This window comes from Bombyx mori, chromosome 21 (assembly GCF_030269925.1).
Source record: "Bombyx mori chromosome 21, ASM3026992v2".
NCBI lineage: Eukaryota > Metazoa > Arthropoda > Insecta > Lepidoptera > Bombycidae > Bombyx > Bombyx mori.
The window spans coordinates 8,448,240-8,472,383 of NC_085127.1; the positions used below are offsets into that span (position 1 = coordinate 8,448,240).

At 33.2% G+C, this 24,144-nt stretch overlaps 4 protein-coding genes across 9 annotated transcripts in view; 2 read left to right on the forward strand and 2 right to left on the reverse strand.

Annotated features, from left to right (window-relative positions):
- The first annotated feature begins 2,206 nt into the window (after positions 1-2,206).
- Positions 2,207-11,104, forward strand: Elp1 (elongator complex protein 1). The gene is given in 8 exon segments (NM_001195077.1): positions 2,207-2,545; positions 2,916-3,138; positions 3,232-5,680; positions 6,460-6,626; positions 7,504-7,723; positions 8,381-8,585; positions 10,426-10,576; positions 11,040-11,104. Coding segments are annotated over 8 exon segments (3,819 nt in total).
- On the reverse strand, positions 11,095-16,162 carry LOC101737826 (leucine-rich repeat protein 1). 3 transcript variants are annotated; one of them, XM_038018513.2, is made up of 4 exons: positions 16,096-16,162; positions 12,560-12,651; positions 11,856-12,010; positions 11,095-11,596 (listed from the first exon to the last, which is right to left on the reverse strand). In XM_038018513.2, the coding sequence occupies exons 1-4, from the start codon at positions 16,145-16,147 to the stop codon at positions 11,182-11,184; spliced, it is 714 nt and encodes a 237-aa protein (XP_037874441.1). In that variant the 5' UTR covers positions 16,148-16,162; the 3' UTR covers positions 11,095-11,181. The 3 variants fall into 3 exon arrangements, with proteins under 3 accessions (XP_037874441.1, XP_062530696.1, XP_004929657.1); XM_062674712.1 differs by lacking the exon at positions 16,096-16,162 and adding an exon at positions 14,925-15,079; XM_004929600.4 differs by lacking the exon at positions 16,096-16,162 and adding an exon at positions 13,214-14,214.
- On the forward strand, positions 15,377-22,190 carry LOC101737958 (G kinase-anchoring protein 1). Of its 3 annotated transcripts, none has more exons than XM_004929601.4 (7): positions 15,377-15,506; positions 15,701-15,917; positions 16,377-16,493; positions 16,654-16,843; positions 18,411-18,716; positions 19,174-19,313; positions 20,147-22,190. In XM_004929601.4, exons 2-7 carry the CDS (start codon positions 15,741-15,743, stop codon positions 20,231-20,233), a joined length of 1,017 nt encoding a protein of 338 aa, XP_004929658.1. In that variant the 5' UTR covers positions 15,377-15,506; positions 15,701-15,740; the 3' UTR covers positions 20,234-22,190. The 3 variants fall into 3 exon arrangements, with proteins under 3 accessions (XP_004929658.1, XP_004929659.1, XP_012548802.1); XM_004929602.5 differs by having other exon boundaries at positions 15,405-15,506; positions 15,705-15,917; XM_012693348.4 differs by having other exon boundaries at positions 15,406-15,506; positions 15,690-15,917.
- The window catches only part of LOC101741678 (A disintegrin and metalloproteinase with thrombospondin motifs 7), a 102,654-nt gene continuing 100,689 nt past the window's right edge, over positions 22,180-24,144 (reverse strand). For both annotated transcript variants that reach the window (XM_038018510.2, XM_038018511.2), the window contains exon 20: positions 22,180-23,938. In XM_038018510.2, the coding sequence (XP_037874438.1) occupies positions 23,804-23,938 (135 nt within the window). In that variant the 3' untranslated portion in view covers positions 22,180-23,803. The remainder of the gene's footprint in view (positions 23,939-24,144) is intronic.

Consider the following 24,144-nt stretch of genomic DNA (forward strand, 5'->3'; position numbering starts at 1 on the left):
AGCTCATCTACACATATTAAGGTGAAGCTGAAATAGCCTCTCAAGGCTATCAGCATAGGTAGAAAAAAAAAGCGTGTTGATTGGTATTTTTATTATGATTTAAAAGGTTTTTTTATTGCCCTGGAAGGCAGACGAGCATACGGCCCACCTGATGATGAGTGGTTACCGACGCCCATGGATTTCAGCAATGGCAGGGGCAGAGCCAAGCCACTGCCTACCGCTTAAATTAATACAGTCTACCGACGAAAATGAAGTAAGAATCTGCAATCGTTTATGCTGCCACTTCCTTATGACGAAGTATGGAGCCTTAATTGTATAGATAAAGGGCATGACTATTTCGGGGCAAAGATAAGCATACTGAAATGAAATACGTACATGCACAAATAGTCAATGCGCCTAACCAGTAGTTTTGTACGCAAATTTGTAAATCTCGCGAGATTGATTTTTTATTACAACGTGTTCGCCCATAATCGTCGAAGCCTTGTAAACCATAGATATCAATACACTTAGCATTTGTAGTAAACTGAGATTAGCACGTAACTAAAAATGGTACCCACCTTCAGGTTTTGCATATCGCGACGGTCACATCACTATTCTTTCACGATACTTCGATAATAATCTCTGTAGTATTTATTCGGCTATCGCGAGTCATAGATGTAATTAATATGAATTACTTTTACATGAATTTCTTTTAAACTCGCCTTTATAAACTTGTAAATAGTAATAATAATAATAAACATTTATTCCAATGACGAATTACAAAAATTCAACAAAATTAAAATAAAGAGGCTTGGAAAAGGTTACCGGCTCAGCAATGCATATCAGTAGCGACTCAATCGGTACTTCGGCGTTGATCTGATCATTAATTGAGATTAGCAATTTAAAAAAAAGTTAAAACGTGTTAAACTTTGTTATAAACAATATTTAACAGCAGGCCAGGGTAGGATCTCGCTTGAATCCAGACCTCTCCAAGTTTTCGACTTTTTGGAACTCCCTAACCGTGGCCGCCACTAGCTGATTTGGCCTACGCAACAGCCAGTCACCGTCGACACATTAAACACATCCTTGCAGATCGACCCGATCAGCTCTCAGGGTTATTAGACGTTTCTAGTTCTAACCCTAGGAGCACGCGTAACACAGGTCACCGTGCTCATCGAAGAGTTCGACGTGAAACTAGCCAATGGCACCAACTCGTTCAATTTCTTGATGGTTCTCCTTCGCAGGTCGCGTATCCGATCCGATAATATATGCAAAGCAGCTGTTTTTTTTGTGATTGAAGGATTACTGGTGGCCCTGAGGCCTTTCCAGTTTTACCAGGATAAGTAGCTGTTCTTGAGTTATTAGTTCTCCTTCGGACCAGTTAACAGAGTTAACCACATCGCTCCTTGCTGAGCTCGTTCTCGCCCAACCGTCCCGAAGTTGGAAAGGCCTCCGGGCCACCAGCTATCCTAAAAAAAAGCTTAACTCACATACAGCCAAGAACTATGGAAGCTATAAAAATTTTTGGGTTTCATTTTTATGACCCGATGCCATTATTCCATCGTGGGATTCTCGAACAATTTTATTTTATTAATGAATTGATTAGGTACATATTTTAAAAAAAAATTATACATGCATGCAAGATTGAACATCGGCATTGTTGTAATGCCAACCATAATACCAACCATAAAAGCATCGTACCAACAACCACACTACTAAGATATGGAGTGCACCGAGTGATTCATTTAAGCTAGACTTGCGATCCGCTTATATAATATAAATATCGAGCATCATTATTTCCTATTGTGCATAGTTGACATTGTTTTGGGCGGAAAATTAGGATTGAAGTTACGCTATTACCGGTCTTTTTTTTCAATTTTGTGTCGTTAGTTTGTTTGCTTTCATCTACGGTAAAAAAAATCCTTTTTCTCCATTTCACTTTTCTTTTATAAGGTGTAGACGTGGCTTTACTCTTTTACAACAATATAAAGAATTAGCTTCATTAGGTTTGGAAAAGCACCTTTCTTGTTTTGTAAAAATCAAGTTATTTATTTAATTTCATTTTATTTCCTTGAGTTCCATTTCATTTAACATACATGTTTTCAGGGCTTTGTTTTAAAATAATAGGCTGTATGTGCTATGTGCCCTTTGTAAATCTATTGGTCGATTCGACAAAAAAAAATACTCATGTGTTTTTGTTATCATTGTTGTGATTTTTAAACTGAAAATGAAGAATCTGCAACTTTGGGATATTTCTATCAGAGATTTTTGTGTTCATTTTGAAGAGAAAGCTGTAATATGTCATGGCCGTGGCGACGGAGGCTCATCAAGTGATATATTTGTTTGTGGAAATAACCTTATTTTATGCAATTTTGATGAAAATTGCCAGAAAAAGTGGTTTAAGGATGTTTCTGAATACATATCTCCTGAAAATAGCCCTGTGAATATATGTTACCTGTCGCTTCAAAACTCACTATGCATCGGTTTTGCGAATGGAGAGTTATTAGCCATAGGTGATTCCGGTGTCACGTGTGAAACAGTTGGAATCTTCAATACTGGATTACTGGTAAATTAAAGTTTTTTCACTGTGAAAATGTGGATTTGCTATAAGACAATATTGATAATTTCTGATAAAAAGTAATTACAATGGACAGACGGGAAAAGAAAAAGTATAAAGTGTTAAAGAATTAGTGATTTTTGTGCAGAATAAAAATACAGATGAAATGGTTGTTTTTGATGTTTAATCCTGATTTAGGCTTATCGATAACTTTGTGTTACTATCACCAACAATTTCAGAAATTTATTATTATTTATTCGGTTTGCTTTTTAATGTACACTCTTATACCTTCATAGCATTGTGAACACATATTTTAGTGCCTTTAAATAAATAAATGAAAGCCTGAGATTTTTTTATTGATTAAGTATTTACTTTACAGGCCATGGAATGGAGTCCTGATCAAGAATTATTAGCAATTGTCACTAAAGAAATGCACATGGTCCTGTTGTCTTGCACTTATGATCCAATTAATGAAATTAAATTGCACAATCAAGAGTTTGGTGAGAAGCAGTTTATAACTGTTGGGTGGGGCAAAAAAGAAACACAGTTTCATGGATCTGAAGGGAAACAGGCAGCTAAAATAAAAAATGACATCGTTTCAGGTGAGACCCTTTCTAGAATTAATGCACATGAGAGTAAATGCTATAATTGATTATAGTTTATTTATGACATTAAATATTTATTTATATTTTTAGACGACTCGACTGCCAGTGATAAAGTTAAAATTACCTGGAGAGGAGATGGTAATTTGTATGCCATTGGTTTTGCAATGGATGGGCTTAGACATTTTAAAGTTTTTGACAGAGAAGGTCATTTACTATACACAAGTGAAAAGCAAAAAGGTCTAGAAGACAATATTGTATGGCGTCCAAGTGGGAATGTAATCACGACAACACAAAAAATTGAAAACCAGTATAAAGTAACATTTTTTGAAAAGAATGGTCTCAAACATAGAGAGTTCAGTATTCCAGTAGAACATGGTACATATGTTGAAAATATCATGTGGAGCTCGGACTCTGAAATATTAACTCTGCAATGTAAAGATACAGAAACAAACACACAAAAAGTATTATTATACACAACATCAAATTACCATTGGTATTTGAAACAAACATTGTTGTTTAGAAGTAATCAACGCATCAATAAAATCATCTGGGATAATGATTTTGACATATCAAACAACAAAAAAATGCATATTATTTTACAAAATGGATCTTATTTGATATATTCATGGATTTGGAATATTGATCACAGTAAAAGTAATATTGATAATGATGATGCTGTTGTAGTTGCTATTGATGGAGATAAATTATTGATCACTGGATTTAGACAAACTGTAGTACCTCCACCAATGGCATCACTTGAAATAAAATTGGAATCTACTGCACAGGCAATATGTTTTGCACCAAAAAACGAAAATGTTAACCCAAATTCATTCTTTGTAATTACAGTAGATAACAAATTACTTTTTTACTCACAAAAAGAGAAACATCCACTCAATTATGAAGCATATAACTCTCAGCAATTTGACAAATCTGATTTTCCATTCCAATACCATCACTGGCTCTGGGTAGACTCTCAAACAATAGTGTGTGCTATGACAGATGAAAAGTCAACCTCTGTTATAGAACTGACTATGGTGAATGACAAACTTGTTAAAAGTAACAGTGTACATGTAAGAGGTGTTGTGACACAAATACAAGCACATCCTACAAATAAATCTTTACTATTCTTGCAGTTTATAACTGGTCATATACATAAATACAATATTGGTGGTTTTCTTGAAAATACTAATATATTATTTAAAGTACCATGTCCCAGGTTTGGTATATTGCCTATTGAAGACTCTTTGCATTTCATTGGACTTTCACACAAGGGCCATTTGTTTATTGATAATGTACAGGTTCTCAGTAATGTTAGTTCTTTCTTCATACATACGGATTTCTTGTTGTTGACTACCTTACAACATTTGTTATTGTGTGTGGAAAAGAACAAACTGGGTTTGAAAGCTCTGATGGAATACCAAACAAATGAATCTGATTATGTATATAAAAGAAAAATTGAACGAGGTGCCAAATTAGTAATTATAGTACCAAATGATACTAGAACTATTTTGCAGATGCCAAGAGGCAATATAGAAGCAATACAACCCAGACCTCTGTCTCTTAAAATTATTGGAAAATATCTGGATAACTTGAAGTACTATGAAGCATTTGATTTGATGAGGAAACAGAGAATCAATTTAAACCTTATTTTTGACCACAATCCAAAAAAGTTTATAGCGAATATTGACACATTTTTACATTCCATTAAAAACAATTCTTGGCTGAATCTATTTTTATCTGATTTAGAAAATATAGATGTTACAAAAACAATGTATTCAAGTATAAATTATTATGCTGAAAGACCTGCTGTAACTGATGAAATTTCAAGAAAGATTGATATTGTTTGTGAAATGTTTCGAGCTCATATAGAAAAAAGATCAGATAAGGCAACTAAAATCTTACCACTTCTCACAACTTATGTAAAGAAAAATACTGTAGATGACTTGCAAAAAGCCTTGGAAATAATTAAAGGTTTAAAAAAACAAGAGACATCTGGTGAGAAAATTCCTGTAAGTTCTGATGAAGCCCTCAAGTATTTGTTGTATATGGTAGATGTTACCCAATTATTTGACATTGCACTCGGGATGTATGATTTTGAATTAGTTTTGCTAGTAGCAACTAAGTCACAGAAAGATCCAAAAGAATACATTCCTATGCTAAATGAGTTAAATGAAATGGACGAAAATTACAAACGATTTACAATAAATAAGCAATTGAAAAGATTTGATAAAGCAGTGCAATCTCTTGTACTGTGCGGTCCAACACGTCACTGTGAACTGAAAACTTTCGTAAAATATCATAGTTTGTATCAAGAGGCGTTGAAACATTTTTCTTTTGAAGAAGAAATTTTCAGGGAAATTTCTGAAGATTATGGACAACACTTGAAATTGAAGAAATACTACACAGAAGCTGCTATTATTTATGAAAGAGCTAATAATAATGACAAAGCTATTGAATGTTACAAAGAAGCTCTAGAATGGGAATTGGCGATCAAACTAGCCTATTTTTGGCCAAAGGCACAATTCAAAGTGTTGTGCTGGTATGTTTTACATTTCGTTTAATATGAGATTTGGTAAATATCTAACTAATCTAAATATATCATACTTGGGCCATTACAAACGTGCGAACTGAGTCATAAAATATTACATCAAAGGAATGTGACAATGCCGCGCAACTCGATATCGTTAAAGGGATGTCGCTCGGATTCAGTGTGCTTAGTGCCAGTTTTTTAACCATCTCGATAGCGTAAAAGGTAACCCAATTTTGTATGCAGTTGGAACAGCGCCCCTAACGGCAAACGTAGGCAAACGATCCCATTCCATACAAATATGAGCTAAGCACACAGGTTCGGGTTGATGACTGGTACATGTAAATTTTAGGTTGTATCACGTCATTTCGGATCCTCCCACACCACTAACGGTGCTTTTAGGTACCTCAACCTCATCGTTCTCGTCGAACCCGTCGCTTGCGACGAAGGGCTCGACGAGTAAATTGACCCTTAGACACAGCCCACTGAGTTTCTCGCCGGATCTTCTCAGTGGGTCGCGTTTCCGATCCGGTGGTAGATTCTGCGAAGCACGACTCTTGCTAGGGTTGGTGTTAGCAACGTCGTCAGGTTTGAGCTCCGTGAGCTCACCTACTAGTTAAGGTTACGCTGAAATAGCCTCTCAAGGCTCTCAGCTAGGTAGGAAAAATAAAAATTAGGTTGTAGGTGTTTGTAAAGATTGTGTTAGCTGTCATTAGACAATCCATTTATTTAGACATTATAATATAATAAAATAAGCCCCTGCCTAATAATATATGTATTTGCTTGGACAGGGAGCTAGTAACTGCACTGAAAGAAGAAAAACGTCACGAAGAAGCTCTAATCATTTTAGAACAATTCTACGGCGATCCTGAGGAGTGCATTAGTTATGCGGTTGAAACTAGTCACTACAAAAAAGCTTTACGTCTTTGTTCGCTATATGATAAACTACAATTGAAAGGTATTTCTATTGTTAAGTATTAGTCATAATATAATTAATGTAGTGTTGGGATTAGGTACTTGAGCCATTATCCAAAAGGAAAATAGTAGGTGTTTAATCTAAGAAATGATAGTAGGTGGGTAACATCTGCTCAAAATTTTGTCCTAATTTGGTCTAAGCTAAGGATAAACTTCAATATTGTTTTTTTGTTATACCTATTCGCTGGTAGCCTAAGCGGCGTAAGGGCCAGATTGATACTAGCTGAATGTATTGACAGCTGCAGACTCAAATATTCATAGTTGTCAGTCCATGTCCACTGTTGATCATATGTGTCCTCCAAGGTTCGCCAAACTAAACGTCTCTGCACTGCACGCACCCAACGCTTTCCCGCGACCTTCAGGAAGTAGTCGGCGCGCTTTGTAATAGGCAGCGGTCACCATTCAAGAAGTTTTTGGCTCTAACGTCATCATCTGTTCAAAAGTAGTTAGTGTGCCCTGCCCACTGCCACTTAAACCACGCAAACTATATCGTTTAGTATGCTATTCTTGCAAGTTTTCTTATACGCGATCCGATCACGCGCAGGAAAACTCCAAGCTCCGAATTACTTATTTCTTGAATGAATGAATGATTGAAAATTCTTTATTGCACAAAATAGTGTACAAAGGCGAACTTAACGCCATGCAGGCATTCTCTTCCAGTTAACCTTCGTTGATGAAGTGAAAGATTTAAGAAGTGCGTAGCTGTGATGAAGTTAATACATGGCGATCATTTCTTCGTTGTAGAAAACATCCAACTGACCTCAAAAGTATTATAATTATATTTGACGTTGGATTTAATCGTGACTGACCTATTCGCATTATCTGTACAATGATCGTAATCCATTAATCTAATATTTTAGAGGAACGCATACTACCTGCTCTCCTTGAAGAATACCAAAATATGACAGATTTAATAGAAACTAATCGGAGCACATTTTTAAAACATCGTGAACGACTTTTTCACGTGAGAAATATAAAGAGGGACAATCCAGTTGATCTCTACGATATATACACAAATAAAGATGCGGATCTATATTCAGATGCCGGGAGTACTTTGGCGTCGTCTTCTAGAGGTTCGAGGTATAAAGAATTGATAATAATACCCTTAGAAAATATAATATAATTAGACATTAAGTTGTTATCACACAGAATGAAACAAAGTCGCTTTCTCTGTCCGTATATCCCTATGTATGCTTGAATCCTTAAAACTACGCAACTGATTTTGATGCGGTTTTTTTAATAGATAGAGTGATTGAAGAGGAAGGTTTTTATGTACATTACATAGTGGAAAAATCAATAATAAATTACAGTTTCCGAAGCGAGGGCGGGTCGCTATAATGTATATAAAACCCCTAGAAGCACAGAAATATATATTGAAGTTACCCATTACTTCGTGTTCAACATTTTATAATAATAATAATAATAAATAATAAATATTTACTAACAATCACACCACGTTAACTAGTCCCGTGATAAGTTCGTAAAGAACTTGTGTTACAGGTACCAGATAACGGAAATAAATGTAAGATTTTTATTATACACATACATATATTTAAGATACATCCATAACCCTGGAAAAGACATTTATATTTATCATACAAATACCTTCCCTTGGCGGGATTCGAACCCGCGACCCCCTTGTGTAGTGACCATGTCACTTACCACTACACCAGACGGCCGTTTAAAATTGTCTTTGCAAATAAATATATTTGCTGTAAGAGATTTATTTTGTTGTAGCCGTTCATACCGTTCAAGCAAGAACCGAAGGAAACACGAACGTAAAATAGCATCTCTCAAAGAAGGGTCGCAGTATGAAGACGTTGGATTAATTATTGCACTACACTGCCTCATTACATCGACGTTTGACTTGAGAAATCATGTTAAAGATCTTACTGTTGGGTTGATTTGCTTTAATATGGACAAAGAAGCATTCATATTGCAGGTAAATTATATCATAGTAGACTACTGTAAAATCAAACCTACAGTTGTTTTATATTATTATTAGTCTACTATATTTATATAAAATCTTGTTAATTATTCAATATTAAAAAAAAAACTATATATTATCATAAATAAATTGTTGCTGATGGCGGTGTCTACGACACAAGTCACCTGTGGTTAGGACTCTAGAGTGAGAAACCTCCTCACAATACGCGCTGTATCGAGGGAACTGCCTTCTGTATCACGTCCCTAACCCAGCTGGATAACGAAAGTTTCTTAGGTGTTAGTCGAAACTGTTCGCTATCAAAGCGCGTATCGACACAACTATTAGAACAATGATGGTTGAATCAACATGCCTCATGGCGGTAGTCTCGTGGGCCAAGTCTAAATATTTTATTAATTTGTCCTTTTCTGCCTTCACGAGGTTCTCGTCATGAGGAATAGTATTATCAACCAATAATGCTCGACGCGCAGACCGAATTATTATTACAATATCTGGCTTATTAGCAACAAAAGACCTATCCGTGATAACAGATCGATCCCGGTAGAGAGTAAAATGACCATTATCGGGGACTGAACTTGTTGATGGATAATCCTATCTATTATAGCTATACAAGTACTTGCCATTAGCAAAACGAGAACAGCCAGAAGCAATATGTTTTTTTATTTTTTATTGCTTAAATGGGTGGACGAGCCCACAGCCCACCCTGGTGTTAAGTGTTTACCGGAGCCCATATACTTCTACAACGTAAATGCCCCCACCCATCTTGAGATACGAGTTCTAAGGTCTCAGTATAGTTACAACGGCTACCCAACCCTTCAAACCGAAACGCGTTACTGCTTTACGGCAGAAATAGGCAGGGTGGTGGTACCTACCCGTGCAGGCTCACAAGACGTCCTGCCACCAGTAAATGCCTAATAGAACCCCGGACGGTGGCATGCCCGACAAATGTTAACCGTCCCATCCTTTAGTATATATTTCCAATAGTTGTTCGTCATGATAACTTCGTCCATAATTGCAAAAATGAAACCTTCAGTTTCCCCAAAGAGGTTACTGAATCGTAACCAGGCCACGGAAGCTAAATAGTTCACATCAGGACCTGTGAGAGTCCGTTAGAACCTACCTTGTAACTCCTTGCTCTTTCATGCGGCATTGCGATCCGAAATACTCTCCAGCTTCGGCCTCTTCGTAGCTAAGGATAGTGGAGTTGGTCCCTTATCGACTGTAACGACATCCCGATAGATATTCACGTTTACCTTCAAGGAAATATTCCCTAAGGTTGTATATCTCTCGGTTATGTAGATGCTTCGCATTCAGCATACTAAGACCCTCGCATTTCCGAAGAATATAAAACATCACAGATGAACATGGGTGATGCATTCTATATACCGTTAACAATCTCCTGAAATTTCTCTCTAGTGCGTCCAACCGGTCCAATTGTCTAATTGTGTCAACCTTAGTAAACCAAAAGAATATGTTATCATGTTAACATAGGCATGACCCAACCATTAAACCTGGTAAATGTATTTATTTATGACGACTAAAGAACCGATCTCTAAACGATTGTTTTATATTTGCATCCACTATAATCAGCACTCCGAACACTTCGAACATACCAAGGTACTTGTAGGTTTCCGATTCACAATAATATTTGAGGACACTATAGTTAAGTTCTATCTAATAATCTGAGTTTACAGCCATACCTGTCTGTACATCTACGAACGCACATTTATAAACTTCAAATTCAAATTCCATCCCAATGGCTTTACTAAAATTGTCGGTTATTTTAAGTACAGTCATCCAGTCTGGTTATTATTATTATTTTGTTTGTTTATTTTAGAAGGCATTAGAGAAGTTATTAAATGAAATGAAAGACAGTTTTAAAGATATTTGGACAAATGATTTTATGTTAGAAGCTACAAATGCAACTATCACAGCACATAATATATCAGAGGGATCTAGTGTGTTACCACCAGGCATTGCTTCATTAGGTAAGTTTTATATAATCTCCCAAGTTAGTGTTATGACTGTGTTCTGAAGTTCCCATAGTACATGGACTCCTAGTGCTGCCAAATGACCATGTGTGATTTGGCCCTGATTGTTTAAAAGAATAAAACAAATTTAGCTGAGTAAAGTAAATAAAGCTAATGAAATAACATTTTCTATAAATCGTAACACATTCAAGCTACTACTATTACAAGGGCTATAGCAAATATATGTGGACGTCTTTATTATTCTGCTATCTACACCTCATCTAGATACATAATTAATAGTGTTAATTTTTGTTATTATTTATGTAATATGTATAATATTTGAGTAATTGTTGTAGTTTCAATTTCAGCATCATAGGTAATTACGATTAGAGGAAAATTAAGTCTAATAGCAGTGGACTGCTATAGGCTGATGAAGATGATGATGATGATGATTCATTATGGTACTTTTTTTTTGTTTCAGAACTACATTTCAGAATACCACCTGTAATACAGGAGATTAATTGGAAATTAGAAGGTCTCAGTTAAATTCAATTTTATTTAAATGAAATATAAGAAATACAATAAATTACACAAAAAATATCTTTTTTTTTTTTCATTTATATCTAATGTTTTAGGAAACACTTGGGTGAGCAAAAATAGCACTCAAATTCAACCACACTGAGATTGTTATTAAAAACTACAGTTCTAAAATAGTCTTTGAGGTCATATTCTTTATTTATTGAATGTGTGTAATTTACTACTGGTGCTCCACACACACACATGTTAGCATTGTCCAGAAACTCAACAAGTGTCCAGGGAATTATGTTGGATGCATAATGTATTTTATGTTTTAATATTATTTTTGCACTAAGATGTACTAAACTTCCGACATAAAATTGCCACGGAGAATATTGATCTGACGTAGAATTATTTTGCTTGTTGTCAAATTTATTTGAGGATATGTCAATGTATTCCAGTCTACATTGCATTAGGCTACATGGCAAAGATTGCAGTTCATTGCTAGAGATTGTGAAATATCTGAAATAAAAATACTGAACTGTAAATTAATAAAGTATTTCAAATTTTTCATAATACATATTTTATATGCATGATAATAAAGATGTGATCAGGCTTGTCTCTATTATCATGTTTGATGCTACCTGCTAGTTTCAAATACCAAGCAGTTCGAAGCAATAGCTCTGCCATTGGTTTTGATCTTAGAAATAACTAAGTTTCATTAAGTTTAATAATGTCATGGCAAGGTATGCTTCTTTGTAAATACTTTGGAATAGAATACCTTAACGTGGAAATGCGTCCAATAGTTGCAGGTAGTCTTGAAATCATATTATCATTTGCTTTTAGGGTTACCAATTTTTCTAGTTTCCAAATGGCTTTTGGAAGATGTCCCAATTTATTACTAGTGAGATCTAATAATTTTAAAGTTTTTGTAATCTGTTAAAAGAAAATTAACAAATAAATTATGTTTAACAATCCATATTAAACCTATTAAAGTAGTCCCTGAAACAGGTGATTGTGTTGATATTTCTTGATACAATAACACAATATTATAATGATTGTACAATTATATTTTGTATTGATTTTTTTTACTATATTTTGTTTTTATGTTTTAGTGTTTTTATTACACTATAGCTTACAACCCAGCTGCTTGACTGATTAGTGGATACACAATGTGAGTGTCATCAACCTTTGCTGTACTGGTTCAGAGCAGAAATAGCCAAGATACCTTACCCATGTTGCCCATTCGTGTTTTACCATGCATGCCACCATGCTTCATAAAATGTAACACAATAATTATCTGAGCAAATATTTTTCCTTACATTACAGTTCATCAAAAGCCTATTAAAATAACTTCTTATGCTTAATTGATTTTCCATTTAATTTTATTTAGTATTTGTTAAAATAAAAATAAGACAATAATTGTTGCAATATTATTACTGCAACTAGCATTCAATAATTGATTATTGCACAATCATTCAGTACCTGAGGTCCTAGTAACCAACGCCAATCAACTACTCCTCTTACACCAAGTTGATTGTTTGCTAAATGTAGTTCAGACAAGTTGGCCATCCTTCCTGAAATTAAAAAATATAGTAATTATTACACTGGTAGCATAATATTATGGTAATATTTTACCATTATTATTGATGTTATCTAATCATGCTCGTTGCGGGTGGTTACGTAAGTAGCACTTTCCTCATTAATATCAAAAAATATTTATGTATTGATACAGGTCATTCATAGAAAAAAAAATTAAGGGTAGAAATGTCATCAAGGCTATTTATGTCAGTGCTCAAATAAAAATATTTTTCTCCAGCCTATTTCTACGGACTAGTGAGTCAAAAACATTTTGAAGGTAAAGCAACAAGTCTATTCATACAATTAAGAGCAATACTAAGTATCAATGTTAAATGAAATAGGCAATATTCACATTGTGGTTTCTGAGCCCCAATGGCTATTTAACATTAATGTCCATTTTAACCTAACTTATATGGATTTTACAACAATCTTAAAATAAACGCATTACCAGTTTTAAATCCTTTCCTAATTCTTCTTAAAAAATAGCATTAGTTTACTATTTGAACTACTGTAAGTTAAAGATAAAAAAATAAGCATCTTTTGATATTAAGCTCTTACCAAATTCAGGAGGCAGTTTTTCAATTTCATTATTGCTTAGATCAAGAACAGCAAGGTGTTTGAGTAATAAGATGTCCCTCCGAAAATTACATAGTTTCAAACCACTAAGGTACAAAGACTGTAAGGTTCTAGGTAGACCTTTAGCAGGAAATTGACTTCTATCACTAATAACAAGTTTAACAGGGGCATTGTTTTTAGCTGTAACGCTTAAGCTTGAGAGGGGTGAAAGATGTAAAGCTTTCTCGTCACCAGTGATACAGCTGCGTAGTAATTTCATGAAACATTTTAGTTGAATAGATTCACTTTTTATACACAAATCGTATGGGGGTTCCTCAAACCTAATTGTAGATTTTCCTTCATTTATATACTTAACAAATACTTGTTTAATAGATTTCACACGATATTTAGTTCCAGTTTTGTTAAGTGACGAAAAATGTAAAATGAAATATTCAGTTTCACTTTTTGGCTCTTTTCCCAACGCTAATGTTGATTTTAAGTATTTGCCATTATTTCTTAAGTTAAGAGCACTATGTAATCTATTTATAACTTCTATTTGGCACTGTATTTTCATAATCCTTATTTAAAAAAATCTCAAACGTTTGATTGCTTTTAATAAAGTTGCTCGAGTAATTTATATCAAGCAAAGATTAATTATTCCAACAAACAAAAACAATATGGTTACGAAAGTACACGCGAAAAATAAAATATAGCTGATAATTTATGAATGTGATCAAATTATAAAAAGAGTCAGAAAGACTATCAGCACATCTGGTACGGTACGTTTTGAGTTTTAAATTTTGTTTTGTTTTGAATGAATAAAGTTTGTAGGTAGGTAACTTCAAACTGTTTGATTTTTTTATGGGAGTTTATGACCTGGTAACTAAGACCTTTAGGTTAAGTTTTATTTTAATTTATATTCATAATTTTATGAAAAATGATAATATGAAGTGAAATGAAATGAAGTTGACTAATATTAAAACATGGCATGGCACGAAATTAAATGAAACGAAATGAGAGAGAGACTTTTTCAGTGGGCTTTTTGAAGGATCCCGAGAAGCTACGTCAAGCGGCTTTGTTTCATTTTCCCACATTTGTGCACCTTCACAAATATTAAACAGTTAATAAACCACCGTTATTACACATTTAAACCTGAAGAAACAGTAAATAGACAAAATAAAACAAATCACACAACTTCACTCCTCGCGTTCGCGCAAAAGGTCTTAAATCCCTTAAAAAAATAATCTTTTCAGTGTCCAGTGCTGCCACTTTGGTGGTTTTCCCACCAGAACTGGTGATTTTTCGAGGCGTTCAGCGGTATTTTTTCATTATTTATCGTTTTCATTATTTTTAGTGGTTTTTGGTGGTTTTTCATTAAGGAATCTGGCAACATACTTTTGATAGGGAAATCCCTCAATGTTCCGGAATTTCATGATGATGTTTTCAGCCTAGGTACTCTATGACCGGAGAATTCCTAGGCAAAGTCATTTGTTAATGAATGTTTTGTATTTAGTTTGCCCCGTTCTAATGCGGGTATCGAAAGATTTAGTGTAATGAACATTGTAAAAAGTAAACTGCGAAACAGGATGACTGGTCCACTTTTAAATGCCATTATTTTTATAAAAAATAGGCTTAAAGTTATTGATGGCTAGTGTTTCAACTATGAATTACTAAGCGATGTTCTAGCAGCTATTGGTCAAAAAAATGCTCTTACAAAACCACACGACGACAGCCATCAACACCTTTAGCGTCGACATCGTTGACGGTAGCATCTACGAGTAAGACCGATGATGATGTTGTAGAAGATTTTTCATTTGATAGTCTAGAATTTTAATTTTCACATTTTTTCTCTTGATTTTTAATCTTCTAATTCTTATTTTTACTCTTCTGTTTAAAAAATAAACATATTATTGTGGTTTTATTTTACTACCTATAGAATATTATGAGCCAGTTTTACAATTTCCAGATGAGTTCCCGTAGTCTATAGCTAACGAATCGTTCATTCAAAACTATCATTTAACCAATAGTAGATAATATCTCTTATTACGGAACTGATGAAACTGACCCTAAACATAATCGACTTAGGGTTTCTTTAGTTTGATTCAAGTTCAAAAATTTAGCGGAAACCACCCGTTTTCTTAGTAGCAAAATTTCCGAAATCTGGCGACATTTTTCTCTTGGCCTAGCGCCTTAAAATAATCTGAGGTGGCAACATTGTCAGTGTCTGCAGTCTGTTTATTCAGTGTTTTCACTTTTCACTGTTTTCACTACTTTTCACTTTGAAAAGCTGTAAAAGGTGGGCACCATAATTAGTATTAAACGATTTCGTTAAAATTTAAACTTATCTAGACTAATACAATTAGACTAGTCAAAGATATTTTTTTCTGTCAATTAAACATTTTTGTAATAATATTGAAAGAAAAAGTAAAAACTGGAGCTTTTTTAGTCGAAGGTGATTAAATATGTTTTAAAAACATAGTTTTATTATAGATAGACATACACACAGAACTCAGAAATTAAAACTGTAAAAATGGCTGCTCTTGTCGTACAATCTCGTTTTGCTGGTCTAATGATAGAAGATGATGATCACCCAACAAATAGCGATGAACAAAAACATAAAAAAGCCAAAACTAATTCTGCCAAAAAATCAGAACTTCTGAAGAAACCCAAAAACAATAATAACAACAACAACAACTGTAAAACTCAGGTAAAAACATGTACAGATTCACGAAAATATATTATTTGCCGAAAATTGTTATTCCTTTTCTGTCTTTTTCAGACAACAGAAAAAGACAGTGTCTTCAGCACTTGAAGACACTGTCTTTTTTGTAATTCTTAAATTATAAAAACCATAACTACTGTTTATTTCTTTTGACTTAACTTACCTAACTGCCAGACTGGTTGCCAACCAATAAAGTTTATAGGATAATATGTCATTTATTTTGGTGAGTCAGAGAATGACAAACCATTTATAATCAGGTAGGAGGAGTACCCTCCTTTGGATGGCAAAAATATGAAATTCAACTAATTTAACGTTTGAAAACACTAGATTATAAATTTTACATTTTTAAAGATCTGAAAGCTACACAGGGGATAATGACAGAAATATTCAAACATATTATTTCACTGTGCATTGTGCCTGTGTAAGAAGGCAGTCATTTTCTAGTCAGCTGGTAAGAAGAAGAAGACTAAACTTGGTGAATCTACTGAAGCACAATGGGCACAATGGAAACAAAAAGATGAAGAAATGGTTGATGGCAATTTTGAATCTGAACTCCATCAGGTATAAATAATCTCTATTAAAAAGTAGTAAAGAACAGGTCAATGTTATTATTATGAATTGTTTTTTTTTATTTAGATGCATTATGACCACATAATTAAACTATAATTATTTAATCACACTGAAATAATATTATTTTACTTTGTCAATCTTATCTTACTAGGCTATTCTTTTGTCTAAACTGGATTATGAAGAGAAGAAAGATGTATATAAACAATTGAAAAAGGATGTTGATGCAGCAAACAAAGTTGCAGAAGTTTCTCGTAATGTTAAGAAGTTGAAGAAGAAAAATGTGATGTGTCTGGAGCAGTTCAACGGCATTGTGAATTCTACTGAAAATAGTGATGTAAAATGTAAGGCTGATACTGTATGATTACTTTGAAATTTAACTTGTGCAGCTGGTAGGGTTAGATAGGATCACTAAACTGACCAAAATGTGTCCTTATGTGATGCTAGAAGTGTCATTGGGTGAGGGGACTTAAAGTATAAGTAATTTAATCAATCTTGCTACAGGAATATAATAAAAATAATTTGCTTGCAAAATTTGGTTATGTGGTGTCTGCCAAGAATAGCACCAACCCATCCATTTATCAAATGTGATATTTTGTGCGTAACTAAGTTCATGCTGCTATAGATGGATGCAGCAATAAGTGCTGGTTGATGTTAACATATATAAACTAATATGAACGAAATTTAGACTTAAACTGCTTTGACACACAGGTAATTTTGTCGTTGAGTTGTGTGATATACTTTTGGCTGTGGCAGACATTTTCAGTCTAATTTTGTGTTACCCAAGCGTCATTTGTGGGAAGTGTAGCTTTATCGATTTCATTCGTAGAAAACGGAGCCAGAAGCGCATCGAGAGCTCCAAAAACTTTATGTTCTCCTATATCTTTATGCTGCTCTGAGCGGAACATCGTGCCCTGATTGGATCCTTTGTTTCAAAGACGGATGTTCACAACCATCCACGTGAAGCAAAGCCAAAACCATCGAAGACCCTGAATACGACTCTATAGTATGTTTACTAAACACAAGATCAGCCTGCCCCAGTATTAGCAGTTACATACTTGCCAAGCTATTTTGTGAGACGTGTGATTCAATATAGCAACCCAACAGCAAAAAACTCGTGGGGACTCCCCGGTCATGCGTCTACATCGTCGGCTCGACCGAATATTTACACTACGAAGGTTATGCTGTGTTTATGTGGGTCCAGGTCAGCGTTTTTTATTATGGGCTCTAGGAACCTAACGAAACCATAATTGGGAAGCGGCATCGAAATCAATTAATTAATCAATGCAATTAATTCGAGCATGGCGAAAAACGGCCACAATATGACTGGAGGCACGATAAAGTGATTATCCTGCACGACAACACTCGGTCCCATGTTGTCAATCCTAATGAAACTTGCTTGGAAATGCTCAAATGGTATGTCCTACCCCACCCGCCATATTCCCCATAGTTTATTCCGTTCGATGGCACATGATCTTTCTGATAAGCAGTTCCGCTCAGATACAGACATCAAATAATGCCTTAATTCGTGGATAGCCTCAAAAGACGAAATTTTACCGCCAAGGTATTCTGCCAGAGAGGTTAGAAAAAGCTGTGACTTGTAATGGACAATACTTTGAATTATCATTTGTATATAAGCAATCACAAAAAAGTTGAAATTTCATCAAACAAACCAGCGAGAACTTAGTTGCGGGCCTTATATCTGTGGGCTCTGGTTGGTAATCATAACACCAGATAGACAGTTAAAAAATCTTAGGCAATGAGATAGTATTCAATAAAATATAAAACTAACACCAACCTTTACCTACATGATTTTGTTTTGAAATAAGCAATTCCTTTTTGGCTATGTTTTTGGTGTGTTTTTTGTTTTTTTTCTATTAGAAGTAAAGTTTTTTTTAATATTGCCCTTAGTTAATCATAATACAGAAGACGAAAAGAATTCTACTGATGATGACAAGATTCCCGAAAAAGATACACAATTTTTTGAACGAGTGAAAATAGAGACGAAAGATGCATTAATAAGAAACAAAATAAAAGAAAGAATCCACAATAGATTGACCGATGAAGTTATAACTAAAATTCAGTTTAATGAAACTTTAGAGAAGAAAGATAAAGAAATTGAAAGTTTAAAAGAAGAAGTATTAAAATTAAAACAGGAATTGTTAACAGTCAAGTCTAGGAATAAGAAGCTATGTAGTATACTAGGACAGGGTGAAAGTAAGATTTATTATTATTATCATACCAATGGGTTATTGTTATTGGGTTGTGGAATAAATTTCAAAATTTTTTGCTGATTAAGTTTATTAAAAAAACAAAATAAGTGCAGTAAGGAAACAATGTATTGCTCTTTATTATCATATAATTATATACAGCCTGTTCTTTTTAGTAAATGTATTATTCTTATGATGGTAATAATTCATTAGTTCACATTCGGTAGAGTTTCTATGGAGGAGTTTCTCACCTGTGATTATTTAATCTCTTAAGATGTTTGTTGTGTGTAGGTACACGTCGCGACGAGGTACTCGTTATTGCCGCTATTGGCCAATACTTTACCTAATGAAAAAATTAAAATCCAAAAAAAAAAATACGAACTTTATCTCACAACCTTAAAGAAAGTTTAAAATTAGAATAATTTTGCAATGTTTATGAAACTTTCTTATCTTTCGATTTGTAGTGAGAGATAAAGCAGAGGTATTAGTAGAAGTGGAGCGACTGAACTCCGTACAAGCTGAATTAACTGCAGAAATAGCTACGTTACACTCAGAGTTAGAAAAGGAGCGATCTAAAAACACAGATCCAAGAGCTAAAGACAAGGTAATTTGAATTTTTTTATTTCATTCTTTATTAGAGCTTTATTCATTGATAAGGTAATTAAGTATGAAAAATTTAAGGGATTTCATAAGTCGCAAACAACTGGGCTAAAACATAAAAATCAATTTTTATCTGTTTTCTTTTTATTTTATTTTAAAAGCTTTGTTTAAAATAATATAAAAACCTCTTGGAGAAATCCAGAAAAATCTATAATTGTCAAAGCCTATCTTGAAGTGATTTGGGTGTTTTATGTGTGTCAATCTTGTAATGAATAACGTATTTATTAGGATAAAGATTAATATCATCTTTATAAAAACACCTTCACAAATAATGCTTTATTTTATAACAAATTTGGTTAGCATAAAAAACGTTATAGTGAGCAAACCTTAACATATAGACATATGCTGTCGCGGACTTTTTTTTAGTTCTTTTAAAGGGAAAAAAACCCCGATTTTGATACATTCTTTAATGGTGCTCCGCTTGCATTGTGATGTTATAGCTATAGCGTTCCTCGATAAATGGGCTATCTAATACTGAAATAATTTTTCAAATTTGACCAGTAGTTCCTGAGATTAGCGCGTTCAAACAAACAAACTGTTAAGCATTATAATATTAGTATAGACTAACCAGAGTAAGAAAGGGATGAAATTACAAGAGTGGAGTACATGTCACAGTAGAAAATTTCTTGCTATTTATATCTCATGTCATTATCAAAAGTGTTTGTTGCCGTCCTTATTGTTAGTCATAAACTATTTAAAATATATAGCACAAAACTGTTGTTAGCATTACAATAAGGTTTTTCATAATTTTCTCAATAGAAATTGTTATATTTACAGAAAAATTCAACAAAAAAGAAAAAGATAAGATTTGACGTTTCTTCGGAGGCTGTCGTCACAAAAGAATCTGGTGCAGGGAATGTATGAAACGACGCTACTCAGCATCCCTGTTGCAGTAGGTAAATTTAGAAGATAACATTGTTTTTCACTTTTAGACTGATCTAAAGTTTTTCAAATGTATAAAATTAAGTTCGCGCGTAAGTGTATCGAAAATAGAAATTTAAATTATTATATAGGTCAACTTTAAATTTTCGGTGCTGAGGTTCTAAATAAATATATTCGTGTCGCACTACCATACATATTCTTGCGTGCATTGTAATTGCGAATAGTCTGTCTTGTTACTTGAATAGTAAATTTTAGAAAGAATAAAAATATACAATTTTGGTTCTTATATTATTTTTGTATTATTTATTATATAAGTTATTATGTATGTATATTTTATTGTTTTTATTGACTTTAATTTAACATTTGAAAAATTTTTCAATTAGTACTGTGCAAGGTCACCATATATCATTTTGGCCCTTGTAATATTCTATCACAAAAGTGGGTTAGGATGAAATATAATGTCGAATTAAAAACCAAATTTGTTTTTATTGTTCTCTAAGTACCAGTATAATATCCATTTCTTCAAGGAAAAAACTATAATATTTGTGATATTATTTTTATTAAAAAAAAATTTTATTCTGCTACACTCTGATCTCACACTTTGCATTTGTGAAACTGAAACATAGAAATTTTTTAAGGTTCACTTGTTACAATAAAATCAAAGTAAAGTATTAAGGATTGTTTATCACCAAATTTAATTTGATATTCTTGATTAATTTTTCTTCTAACTTCTAAACCTATTAAATTTTTGCTATGATAAAAATGTAATTTTGTTGTTTTACATTAAATGATCGAATTATGCGAAAAGAAGCATTTTAATATCAACATATAATGATCATTGTGTTAATTTAAATTCAATAATGAAAACCTCAATAATATCGAGGTTGTTAGTATCACTTGTCGATTTCGAATTTCTTAAAGAAGTCACGAACTTGGTGCATGTGTATGAAGTGAAACTTCTTTTTCGATATTGTATTGTGATTTTCTTCATTTTTCATTCTTAAATCAGATTGCTCTTGTAATAAGGAATGCTGTGTTTAAGAGATGCGACATCTTCAACATTTATTTTATATATGTTTTAAATTATAGATGTAAAAATAAATAAATATATATTTTTAAATATTCGCCCTCGCTCTGTCTCTTTGTGTTCAATGGTAGCGTTAAACATTTAACGCAACCTTGGTGCAAGTCGCATTAGAAGTTTCGCTTCAATAACAATGATAAAATTAAATAAATAAGGCGATGATTCCAATTTTGAGTAGGGTATTCAAATATCCATTATCTAAATAGGTATTAAAACACTTCATAACTATTATCTAAATTTCGGAGAGTAATAATTTTGATTTTTTTCTATCGTTGAAAACTCAGTAATTTACTTTTGGTGGACGCTATTGTATTAGGCGTAGATATTATATTTATGGAATCACGAAGAACATGTTCCTGGAATCGATCCACGTTATTTTTGTTGCAGCAAGTGTTAGTTAAAACCTGAAAATGTTTTAATGTGATAAATCTCATTTTCGAATTTCAATTAAATTTTTTTTTTTGATAAAACTTTTATTATTATTTAATTACCATGTTATTTCATATTTCGTTTGTAAAAATCACCATTCAGTGGCTAGCATAGTTCTCAAGTATAATGATTATAGGGATGTAGAGAGTCCCGAATTTGACATTAGTTTATTATACGAACTCTTTAATGTTTTATAAAAATCAAAAATTGTGACATCACTAGATGCCGTAACTTGAAATTTTTATTTCTATATTAAATATACTTTTAAGTTCTGTGATTTTAATTTTGTATACATTATATAGTTTTAGAGAGCCTATAATCTTGACATGTTTATATTATGCATGTAGATCTAATTTTTTTTCTCGTAAAATATCAATGATGAAAAAACCTGAATGTGAAGTGAAATAAAAAGAGGTTTATTTAAAACGATGTACGATTTTATTGCCATATCTAATTAAATACAGAATTTTAGACATAGTTATAAAATATTCACAAACATTAAATTGGCGGTACAATGTCGCATTCAAGGGTTAGTTTGGAAGCGCTGTACAAATTGATATAGTGTATTATTAATTGAAAGACAACGCAATCACTCGACGTATCTTAGAACTGAAACAGCAGTGGTCATATACACGTACTTAAAGGTATATAAGTAATTTGAGTCGTCTATTATCAAAGGTGGCAATCTGTGCATTTGGCCAAAAAAATGTTATTGATATGTCAATACAGATTGATTTGAATATAATCGTCTCCTTCAAAGAATACGGTTCAAAACCTGCATTAAATAAAGGTTAATACTTAACCTGTTATTTATCTAAGATGTCGTTCAGAAGAGTTTTGTGACTGCCAATGGAATACAAAGTCAATAATTCGTTTTTCTGATTTACCAATAATTGACCAAAAGTCACATTGCCGACTTTGATAATAGTCGACTCATTTAAAACGTAATTACAATTATTAAATTATGCACAGTCACGACAAAGTAACGTAAAAAAAAATTTACGTAAACATCCTAAAATTAATAATAAATATTCCATCAGTAGATTTGTTCCACGACATGACTTTATTTGATGAAACTGCGACCTGTTAAACATTCGAATCAATGGATTTTTTTTTACATTGTGATAAACATTTTTATTGCATTTCTTTTCTATGAAACAAATGCTTAAGTCTTGACTAGCCATTATAGTTGTTCACTTAAAATAGAATGCTCCTAAAAGAATACAACGAATATGTTAAATGTAATATGATGTACGTATAAAGGGGTTATTTGGATAATTAATTTGTACATTATGATGAATCGTTGAAGAATACAAAGAACTTAAAATAAACTTACTTATTATGATACAAGTGTCATATTGGCGGTACCGGTGATTATGGCAACGTAAATTTGCATTCTATAATATTTTTGGTCCAAATATTTTATATTTTAAATGAATAAAACCTTTCAATGAATTGTACCCACATAGAAGAATACATACACCACTTTAATACTGACGTTATAGAATATATTATTAATGATTAATTAGTTAATCTAAGCAGAGACTATGTTATGAACTATATGTATAACCTACTTAATATGGCAGTAAGTGGTAATTGCAGAGAATTATATTATTATGTATGTACTTGCGAGATTCGCACTTCACCACTAAGTGAGCTATTCGAGTACTTAAACGCGTAAGTGCATAATGTCTATTCGATGGGTTATTTTACATAAACAAGTACACTCGATACTTTATCCACTGCATTCGTCATTAAGTGTCATTTTCACTTATCACTTCGAAAATAAAAACCACTATAATCAGCTCCTTTATTTCAATACGAATCGATCGTATTTCTTTACACAGGACGTCGCCGACAATTGTAACGTACGAAACCCTCAAACCACAAGGGTCTTGGTATACGGCTCGGCCGTCAGGGCTGTGCTTTAGCGCACATAATCGATAATTTCAATAATTAATTTTCGCATTATTGTTATGCGAATCTTATTTATGAAACTACATTTATTATTAGGACCATATTTTTCTTGTGCAGATCGTTTAGCACGCAGGCACGTCCGCACATTTAATGGTCGTTATTGGTTTAATCACTTGGCCGCATTCGCTGTCATCGACTACTTTGTTCATTACTTTATCGACGCAGTACACGCTGCGTTCTTTAGTGACTTCCTCGCCCTGTTCAGAAAAAAACGAAAAGTATTAGTAAAATATACGCATCAATCTTACATTTTGGTTAAGGGGCTATCGAGAACCACATTCCAATGTGGGTGGGTTCGATGTCTTAGTATTTAAAACTAAAGGATTAGCTTAATCTGTGGTATTAACCCATAATGCACGATGGTCTTGCAATAGAAATTTGCAGAAGGGCTTAGACTACGTCT